General features: G+C 38.3%; 1 protein-coding gene across 5 annotated transcripts in view; it reads right to left on the bottom strand.

The window, feature by feature from the left end:
* Positions 1-11,292, bottom strand: part of LOC136675541 (autophagy protein 5-like) — a 74,791-nt gene that overhangs the window by 48,745 nt on the left and 14,754 nt on the right. The window contains exons 1-6 of one of the 5 annotated variants that reach the window (XM_066652132.1): positions 7,462-7,829; positions 5,960-6,113; positions 4,980-5,107; positions 4,172-4,250; positions 3,829-3,991; positions 1,507-1,601 (exon numbers count right to left, since the gene is read on the bottom strand). In XM_066652132.1, coding sequence (XP_066508229.1) covers positions 1,507-1,601; positions 3,829-3,991; positions 4,172-4,250; positions 4,980-5,107; positions 5,960-6,067 — 573 coding nt within the window. In that variant the 5' untranslated portion in view covers positions 6,068-6,113; positions 7,462-7,829. Of the gene's footprint in view, positions 1-1,506; positions 1,602-3,828; positions 3,992-4,171; positions 4,251-4,979; positions 5,108-5,959; positions 6,114-7,204; positions 7,322-7,461; positions 7,830-8,310; positions 8,366-11,292 lie in introns of those variants that run through there. The other 4 variants (XM_066652130.1, XM_066652128.1, XM_066652129.1 and 1 more) reach the window with 4 other exon arrangements.

Raw genomic sequence — 11,292 nt, forward strand, 5'->3', positions numbered from 1 at the left:
GTGACAATCAGAGAAGAATAAAAAGATAAGACAAAAGGCTCATACTGTTCTCAGAACAATGGGCTCAAAACATAGGGGGGGGGGGGGATTAAGGAGCTGTAATATGAACTGAAGCAGAGTTACTAGTAAAGACACTGTAACTGAGCTGCATGTCATTTTTAACATTGCCTTATGCATGCTTCAGAAACTATTGTCAACATATAAACAGGAAGTTTACCAAATGTGTTACAGAGTGACATCAGTGTTTCATGTCATGCAAAGGCCTTACATTTCTGATAAATTGAGCTTAAAATAAACACCAGCATAGGCTTTACAATCAAACAATCACTGGTAAAAGAACTTATTTTCAAATCGGAAGAACCGCTCAAGTACTGTCCTAACACACATTTCTTCTGCAGACTGGCAATGAAGAGGTTAAAAAGCCGACAGCTGTTTTATATGGGATTCTGTATGGTGATATGTAGAGGCTTTGACAGGCTGAGTTTGTGAAGGTGTTCAAAGAACAGACCCCTTTTTAGATGAAAATAGAAAACAAACAACTAAAACCATGGCGATATAAAGTAATTATGCATTAAAATATGCACACGTGGTCTTTAGAGGATGTGTTAACTACTTTTCACAAGTTTCCATAAGTTGATTTTAAAAAGCATCAACAAAACACATGCAGCTTGGCCCTGAGTGCCCAAGGTTTAGCATCTTTCAAACACTCAAGTCAAGGTTTTCAATGTGCTTTGCAAAAGCATAAAACAGAAACCTGCCATATGAGCATGCTTTAATGCTTACACAACCATTCAATGACTTGTAGGTAGTATAAGGGTGTGTCCACACTTGCTATGGTTGGTGTGATTCACAACAAACACTAGCCTGGTTTGTCAGAGGAGTTGTGAATGCAAACCTTCCACTGCAAACCTGTGTGAACCCACTTCAGGCTGTGATAAAGTCACAGGGGGAGATGCAGATTTTTGTGGCTTATTGCTTTAGAACATCAAACAAGATGAGACTTAAATACCACACGTTCATGTAAGTCAGAGTACAGCATGTTTCACATTCCAGTTATTGTAGCCAAATGTATATACATATTGAGGGGAAAAGAAGAAGAAGAGGTGGAATAAATAAATAAAAAAAAACACTCTGGCCAATATCTATCTTTCCCCAATGTAATTTCAGATGTTTGAGCTTTATGTCTGTGTTGCTGTAAACTCAACCATACCGTATTATTTATTTTGATCTGGATCAAAAAGACCAAAGTGTGATTGTAAGTGTCATCACTGTATTAAAACATGCTATTAATTATGGTTCTCTGTCATATTTCTGATTTTAAGATTAATATGTGCTAGAAAAATCAGTCACAAGTTCCAAATCTACCAGCTTCCACCAGGATCTTCCCTCTGTGACAACGGGACACGACCCTACGACTCCATCTACTGGTAAATCACACACTGTACTGGAGAAATCTATTCAACTTGACATTTATTTTTAAAGGAGAAAAAAAACAACACACAATACCTGATATATCCTGAAGGGAATATAGCGAAAACCACCCTCTTCAGTCGGATACTCCATCAGTTTACGATTCATGGCCCAGAACTGGTCAAATTTATCTGCAGAATAGAGCAATTGGACCTAGTTAGCGGTATCATATGCATTTTCTATCATAACAAACATAGCACAAGAAGCATTGTTACAACAAAGAAATAATCTACCAAACACATGTCCTTACTTTTGTGCGATGTTTACATTAGGTTTCTATTCCTATCCTCAGAACTGAGTTAAACCTAACTTAGAACAAACTCAAGTATAAAATAGCGTTTTGGGTTTCCTCCAGGTGACTGTCTGCGAGGAGTGTGTTGTGTTCTCCCTGTGTCTGTGTGGATTTCCTCCGGGTGACTGTCTGTGAGGAGTGTGGTGTGTTCTCCCTGTGTCTGTGTGGGTTTCCTCCGGGTGACTGTCTGTGAGGAGTGTGGTGTGTTCTCCCTGTGTCTGCGTGGGTTCCCTCTGGGTGACTGTCTGTGAGGAGTGTGGTGTGTTCTCCCTGTGTCTGCGTGGGTTCCCTCTGGGTGACTGTCTGTGAGGAGTGTGGTGTGTCTGCGTGGGTTTCCTCCAGGTGACTGTCTGTGAGGAGTGTGGTGTGTTCTCCGTGTCTGCATGCGCTTCCTCCGGGTGCTCCGGCCTCCTCCCATGCTCCAAAAACACACATTGGTAGGTGGATAGGCGATTCAAAGGTGTTCATAGGTGTGAGCTTGTGAGTGAATGTGTCAGTGTGTGTTGCCCTGCGAAGGACTGGTGCCCCCACCAAGGTGTGTTTCTGCATTGTGCCCAGTGATTCTGGGTAGGCTCCAGACCCACTGCGACGCTGAACTGGATAAGTGACTACAGATAATGAATGAATGGAAAAAAAACAACACTCCATTTTGCCAGAAACTTAAACCATAATCAAGCCTAACAACAAAATACATAAATAATTAGTTAAAAAAAACCCTGAGCAACATTCTTACTGAACAGTCCTTAGCTTTTGGCTTAGTTTATGTGGCATACTGAGAAATCTTGCCATATTGTTGAGTAATGTTTGACTGTTTGAGCTTGTTTCTGCCAAGTCTTGTACTTTGAGAGTTGCACAAAATGAACACAAACAGAACAGAAAATCCGTTTTTAGGTGTCAATTAAAACTGATTAGTTAAACTGAGCTGAATTTTTAGTCAATAATTAACTTCCACAGAAATAAAGGTGATTTCCAAATATATATATAAAAAAATCAGATCACTAAACATACACTGATCTGAGATCTGTTTTTGTTTTTTTCTCTCAACTTCTTCAAAGTTGTAGTAAACTACAGTAATGGAAAGCTCCACAGTGGAAAGCACACGACCCATATTGACATTATTCAGACTCAGACAAAACTATGTGGTGTTTATTACTGGGCCATTAAATTCCACTATACCCAGAAACATGCGTCTTGTTTATCACATGTGTGGCTGTTCAACAGATCGAGCTGCTTTGTGTGAGAAATTCATCATCGTGCCTTTCTGAGATTTCTGTGGCAACATCACAGTTGCTGAATTCTCAGCTTTACATGGGTGTTAAAACTCAGGGCAAAGAACTGTTACTTTCTCTCTTTCCCTTGATTTCCCCACCCAAATCTAGCCCTACCTATGCCCTTTAAGAAGCAGAAGGTCAAGAGGGTTAGTTCTACTTGTCTGACTGTTACGAAGTCAGTTAGAGTCTGAAACTCTCTATTCAAACCTCTTACTTGTCTTCTCTTTTCATTTTCACCTTCAATTAGAAACTCTTCTCTTCTGTTTTCTTGCTGGTGTCTTGCTTCAGCTACCTCACTCTCACATTTGAGTTTCAGCTGTGCACGCCTTCTGGTTTCCTAGTTTCACTCTTAAAAACATTCTTTGCTCTAAAGGCTTTGTGCAGACCGTGTAACTTACAATTGCCGGACATTTTCAGCTGGCACGCAATTAGCAGCACTGAAGCTGAAAATACTCCTGTGTGAGCTTATCGTGGATAATGCTGGTAGTTCTCTAGTTCTAACACTGACCACTTGGAGGTTTTCATTACAAAGAGAGCACAGTAAGTGCTGTTTAACTGTAATTAATTCACCACAAAATGTGAAATACAGAAAAAGCATTTACATACACAGTCGCAATGACATTTAAAAAAAAAAATAAACGCATCAATACTGTGAAGTCGCATGTATAATAAAGTTTCCTGATCATTTTTCACACTTCAGGAGGGTGATACAAGAGCTGGATTCCACCGCCAATACCAGCTAAACAAATTAACGTCACTTCCCGTAGTACACATATGACCTTTGGTGACTCTTACCATTCTGCAGACCCATCCACAGCTGCTTGTGGTCTTTTTTCTGCATGTCGTTGATGACCTGGCCTTTGTGCTTCAGCGCATCTGCTTCTTTAATGCTGGACATAAAATGGGCCTCTATCACTGAGCTGGAAGGGCAGTGGAGCAAATCTTTCTCTGGAAAACCCTGCAAAATCAAACACAACTTTTAAAAAAACATTATGAAAGAGACGTTGGCATTAAGTGTTCAAACGGATGTGAAATTTTGTTTTTATCAACGTAAACCTACAATATGTAGAGGCAGAGCAAACTTTAAATTAAAACGTTACCGTATGTTTTTAACAGTGTATTTGAACAGTCCACGTACCTTAAAATGCACAGTGACATTCCAGGGGAGAGCAGAGTTTGATGCATGGAGGTCAAACAACACTCCAATTGGGTAGTGCCTTTAAAAAAAGATTTTAGAAGAATGTCATATGATCAAAAAAATTTAAGACACTGTTGCGATTAAAAAAAAAACAAACAAACAAAAAAAAAGCTTCCACGCATCGTTAGCCTTAATCTCTGCTGCCACCCAGCGGTACGTCTGAGGAACAACACACTTCAAAAAACATTTTAGGACAAGGGCTCTCGCTTGAATTAATAATACACACGGATTTGATCCTAAACAGATTACAACTTAAATACTTGCTTAGACTTAAGAGATTTATATGAATCTGCTGTAAAATAAACCTGTTTAGATAAAAACAAGCTTTCAATGGGCCACAGGAACAGAAGCAGGGTGTCGTGCGTTACTCACGATGTGTGAACGCTGAGTATTTATTTAGTTTTGGTGCAAAAACCATCATGTTACATGTGATATAATGTACATTATATCCTATTCAAGTTTGATTTAATATGGATGTAATATTTCTTCACATTTTAATTCACAACTACAACTTATTTGCAGAATTTCACATACTGAAGAAAAAAGTTATTATGGTCTGTACATAAAATTGAGAGACCAAAACGATAACATATATTTTTATCGGTCAATGTACTTCTATCTAAAATTATTTTAAAAAGTAACAATAAATTATTAATATTAAAACGCTATATTTAAAACGGTGGTTCACAATTCCAGAAGGGACAAAGAGGAAGAGGACCATGCCAAGTACTATTCCGTGATCACTCACCATTTTAAAGGTGTCCCTTCATATTCAAACCACATCTCCTCGACATCATCTGCTTTCACCACTTTCAAAAAGTGCTTCTTAACCTTGTCAGTCACTAGCGTCAAATAACTCACCCTTGGAAGGAGGAGCTAAAGAAATAGAAGCAGAAAACCACAGGTTATTCTGCACAATTATAATAAAGCGCAACCAATAATATGTAAATATGATATAAAGATAGTACAGGCTTTATCTAATGACTGAAATGCTCTGAGCGGCACAGTGGCACAGCAGGTAGTGTCACAGTAACAGAGCTCCAGGGGCCTGGAGGTTGTGGGTTCGATTCCCGCTCCGGGTGACTGTCTGTGAGGAGTGTGGTGTGTTCTCTCTGTGTCTGCTTGGGTTTCCTCCGGGTGACTGTCTGTGAGGAGTGTGGTGTGTTCTCTCTCTGTCTGCGTGGGTTTCCTCCGGGTGACTGTCTGTGAGGAGTGTGGTGTGTTCTCTCTGTGTCTGCGTGGGTTTCCTCCGGGTGACTGTCTGTGTGGTGTGTTCTCTCTGTGTCCGCGTGGGTTTCCTCTGAGTGCTCCGGTTTCCTCCCACAGTCCAAAAACACACGTTGGTACTCATGATTGACGACTCAAAAGTGTCCGTAGGTGTGAATGTGTGTGTGTCTGTGTTGCCCTGTGAAGGACTGGTGCCCCCTCCAGGGTGTATTCCGGCCTTGCGCCCAATGATTCCAGGTAGGCTCTGGACCCACCGCGACCCTGAACTGGATAAGGTTTACAGATAATGAATGAATGAAATGCTCTGAGCAGTCTGCATTCCATTCATTCTTTCAAACGACCTGCTTCCTGCTCCATTGCTTCATTACAAAAATGGTTGAATAAATCCACTAAATAAACCATGTGTCAGAATTCAAATTATTTTTCCACACAATATGGAGGCTTTAACAATATTAGCACACACACGTGTCAAATAGACTTTTCTGTGACCAAGATTCTCACATAAAATGGTTCTGCCTCCCTCTCTGTGACCTCATCAGGGTACAGTGTGAAGCATGTTGGTATCCGTCCGAACCAAACGTCTCGCAGTACGTCCTTGTCATCTGCCATTATCCAGCACCTCCAAGTGACACATATGACACTTCCAGGTTTCACACTGTCAGGAACAAAAGCAACAGTAGCTTAATGTTGACAATAAGTTAATTCAGAGTTATATGAAGGCAACAGATTTTCATACGTTATAACAGATACTCTTCAAATGTAGTTACATAATATCCAGGTAATTAAAATTTTCTTATTGTCTCTACATTATGTCACTTGCATAAAGTAGAAAATTCTCAAATCGATCTGTTGCTTGTTGCTCTGTCACTTACACAGTTGCTGTCAAATAATGTCTAGAAATGCACCTGCTCTCATATGTAATAACTTGTTGTGAGTGACGGGCAACACTGGAGATGATCAAAAACGACTCATATTTTCTGTTAGGTGTTCTCCCCAACTATTACTAATTTTAAGAATTCAACGTCATTTAGTATCACTGCTCTTCTTGTTGCAGGTTTGTTACAAAGAAGCCTGTATTTTCTTCGCCTGATGGTGGAAGGAACAATTATAGAGAATGTTTTTGGCTGACAGATGGGCCATATTCATATATATATATATATATATATATATATATATATATATCAAATTTAGCAAAGGAAATAAGACTGTAAATAAGCATTAGTAGAAAAAATTAGCAGAATTTATATATAAATAGTTTGGGGTGCAGATATACCACTATATTTAAAGGTTTCATAACTTTTACATCAAACCGGTTTAGCTTCTTTACCTTTTTAAAAACAAAAACAACTAGTTAGCTATCAGCTAGCTTAGTTACTTTTAGTTTAGCTTGAGTTTCTTTAAAACATGGTATCTAGCTAAACAGCATAAACAGGAAAGATAATAACAGCAAGCTATTTTGAAGTTAGCTGAGTTGGTTAGCATATATTACAGATATCTCAAATAAAATAAAACTATCCTTGAATAATTAAAACTACCATGAGCATTATATATTGGGATGTACATAAAAATAATCAATTTAACGTGACATGTTTAATACCAAGCTAGAAGACCTCGTTAAAATAACGTTAGCTAGCGCCAGTTAGCAGCTAGTTCTTAACGCTAACGGCAGCATAAAAGTCTATTTAATGAACGTTAACATTTTCTCTACAAAATTTATTCCCCACAAATCTTCACGGAGAAACCCACATAGCCACATGTCTTGGCTCCAAACAGCTTTTAAAATCGGTTCTGTCTGAAATGTTCTTCCTATTTACAGCAAGTAGTTCCAATTTTCAGTTCCACCTTTAATGGCACAGCAGTAACATTACGACGCCCCAGGTGTCAGAATGTAACTGTTGTAGCATTTAAGGTGGAACGGGAAATTCCAACAAGATGCTGGGGAAGAGTGGCAATTTTAACCAAAGCAAATTAACAGTTTTTCTGTGATGTTTCTGAGTTCATACCTCTACTGCTTTGCCGCGGAAATGCTTTACTCCCAGGTTGAAAAAAAAAACAAGTTAGATACTAACAAATATTAAAAAAAAAAAAAAAGTCCACGTTAAAAGATGTCTGTCATATCTCCGAGTTCATGTCAGCGCAGAAAGGCCATGTGAAGCCAATAAAAAAGGAGACAGATGAGCGTCAGTCAGTTTCAGAAATATAGCTGTTATTTTGGCTACGATTTATTATCATTTTTCATCCTCTTCACAAGGTTTCTTCCTAGTCTTCTTCTTCTTCGTCGTCGTCGTCTTCTTCTTCTACTTCTCCGCAACACTTCAGTTTCTGTTTCGGTCCCTAGGCCGCCACCTAGTCTCTAAAGCAGTGTGGCACGTGTACAACTGGTGTAACGCAAAAGCCACTTCATCTGAAAATGGACTACTTTCACTGAGAACTGAGCCATTGAGTATTTTAATATCTACAGTTTCCATGTGTCAATTACACAAGTTTTCATAATTCTGTGTAAAAAAGTGGTGTTTTGCACTAAATATCATAAAAAGCAAACATCCACTTGAAGATCCAATAAAGTGCACCACAAGAATACAGCCGCCCCAGTTTCCAAATCCCAAGAACCATTTTACAGTGCTAGCTTGTGGATTTCAAAGCAAAAGCCATGTATAACTGGGAAAGATCTTTGTTTACCACTTCCCTAAAAGATACCAAGACCAAGTGCCAAAATGAATGCTGAACCAGACACTATACTTTTTAAAGCTTACTTATTTAGTCCCTTCCACTGCATAGCTATCTTCAGCCCTTTTACTAAATCATAAGCAGTAAATGCCTTTGCATGTCTAATCTGTGTTTCTGTGGCGTACCTTATATGGGGGCAGCCATGGCCTAAAAGTTAGAGGACTGGTCTTGGTGGCAGAGGTTGCTGGTTCGATCCCCAGGAAGAGTAGGAACATCCATGGCTGAAGTGCTCTTGAGCAAGGTGCTAAACCCCCAAACACTCCACAGATGGGTTAAATGCGAAGACACATTTCTTTGTATGTTGTACAATGACAAATAATTGCATAATTATCACATAAAAGGGTACGTGTGGCCTAAAAAATTTGAGAACCACTGCTCTGAAATATATGACGCTTGGCTGACAGAATATATATATATTTTCATTTCCAAGTTTCCATTCAAACCTTGAAGGCGACACGTTTTTCAGGTTCTATGGCCTCAAGGCATGAAAAATAACATATAAATATGCGTTCTGTGCATGGAGATCCTGGTTTTATACAAGGTTTATATGGTTTTGTGCACAGTTGGTGCTATTCACCATTATCCATCATGCTGTACAATGTCTGGGTTACCATCCTTGGTGAGGAGGCAAGAGTTATCCTCGGAGGCAATGTCTGTAAGTGCTTGTAAGTGCTGTATGCATGGTTTCAGCAAAAGTGAGCCAATGTAAATCATGCTGTGTGCCTCAGTGGTATCTAAATGATACCTGCATTGCTTAATAATGGCAGCTTATCAAGCAATGTTGTTTATTATAGCTAGTGTTAAAACTATGTAAAAACTTGCCAAACCAGTTTAATTTAAGCACATTCCTGTATTTAATCTAACCAAGACTGACAGTAATTGCATACGTTCGGCAGGTTTTTTGATGGAGATTATAGGTAATCGTGATTACTAACCTGAAAATAATAATAATTATAATAATAATAATAATAATAATAATAGTAATAAAAAAGCTGTACGCTTATCAGTTTTTATAAAATGGCCACCAGATGTCAACAAAGCTCATAGATTCCAGGCTGAACAGAAAGAAATAAAGAAAAAGAAAGAAAGAAAGAAAGAATGAAAGATGGAAAACAACCCTTTTTTTAAAAAACAAAAAGCTACTTCTGCCTGTCTCATGGAACTACCAGATGGAAAGGAATGGGGTGTGGCTGGACTTTAGAAGAATAACATAATGTACTTTCGCTTTAAGTAATTCACTGGAGTCAAGCTATCCGCACTTTGGAAACTGACGGTCAAGCCATCCGCGCTTCAAATCCGAATGCACGTATAGGCGCGTCATTACGGTTTTTCATTGCGGAGAACACCACATCCGCTTTGGGACAGATAGAGAGTCTGAAACCCGCGTTTGAGCAGCGATGTCTCTGTTACTAAATAAATGCACGCAATGCTAAAATGAACAAGCCATTAGGAATATATTTCGTTTTAAATCTCTTTAAAGAGGCAAAACACGCTTTGATTATTTCATACATTTACGTATTTTTTTTTTTTTACTTTTCTATAAACACTTAACTGGCTTTGAATAGTAATCCTGGTGGACATGTAGAAATACAGATTACATTTTACTGTCATTAAACAGAGGTAGCTCACTGTATAATATTCTCATGGATTTATACTGAATACCTACCAATATGGATTTCTCAAAAACTACCCATAATACCTAAACCATTCCACTGTCATTAAACAGAGGGACCTCGAGGCTATTACCTGTATGATTTTGGTAGAATTTCACTGTGTACTTTTCTCATAAACTCATACTGAATATTACCAATATGGATTTCTCAAAAATTACCCATAATGCCTAAACCATTCCATTGCCATTAAACAGAGGGACCTCGAGGCTATTACCTGTATGATTTTGGTAGAATTTCACTGTGTACTTTTCTCATAAACTCATACTGAATATTACCAATATGGATTTCTCAAAAATTACCCATAATGCCTAAACCATTCCACTGTCATTAAACAGAGGGACCTCTTGGCTATCAGCTGCATGATTTTGGTAGAATTTCACTGTGTACTTTTCTCATAAACACATACTGAATATTACCAACATGGATTTCTCAAAAATTACCCATAATGCCTAAACCATTCCACTGTCATTAACTAGAGGGGCCTCTTGGCTATCAGCCGTATGATTTTGGCAAAATTTCACTGTATACTTTTCTCATAAACTCATACTGAATACATTCCAATATGGATTTCTCAAAAATTACCCATAATGCCTAAACCATTCCACTGTCATTAAACAGAGGGGCCCCTTGGCTATCAGCTGTATGATTTTGGTAGAATTTCACTGTGTACTTTTCTCATAAACTCATACTGAATATTTACCAATATGGATTTCTCAAAAATTACCCATAATGCCTAAACCATTGTACTGTCATTAAACAGAGGGGCCTCTTGGCTATCAGCTGTATAATTTTGGTAGAATTTCACTGTGTACTTTTCTCATAAACTCATACTGAATATTACCAACAGGGATTTCTCAAAAATTACCCATAATGCCTAAACCATTCCACTGTCATTAAACAGAGGGGCCTCTTGGCTATTAACTGTATGATTTTGGTAGAATTTCACTGTGTATTTTTCTCATAAAGTCATATTACATATTTACTGATATGGATTTCTCAAAAATTACCCATAATGCCTAAACCACTGTACTGTCATTAAACAGAGGGACCTCTTGGCTATTACCTGTATGATTTTGGTAGAATTTCACTGTGTACTTTTCTCATAAACTCATACTGAACACTTACCGATATGGATTTCTCAAAAATTACCCATAATGCCTAAACCATTCTACTGTCATTAAACAGAGGGGCATCTTGTCTACCAACTGTATGATTTTGTTAAGATTTCACTGTATACGTTTCTCATAGAGTCATACTCAATATATACCGATATGGATTTCTCAAAAATTACCCATAATGCCTAAACCATTCTACTCTTATTAAACAGAGGGACCTCTTGGCTATCAGCTGTATGATTTTTACAGAATTTCACTGTATATGCTTCGCATAGATAAGAAAGATATTTTCTGAAGCCCATGGGAAAGGACCTTGTTC

The sequence above is a fragment of the Hoplias malabaricus genome, chromosome X1 (assembly GCF_029633855.1).
Source record: "Hoplias malabaricus isolate fHopMal1 chromosome X1, fHopMal1.hap1, whole genome shotgun sequence".
Classification (NCBI taxonomy): Eukaryota; Metazoa; Chordata; class Actinopteri; order Characiformes; family Erythrinidae; genus Hoplias; species Hoplias malabaricus.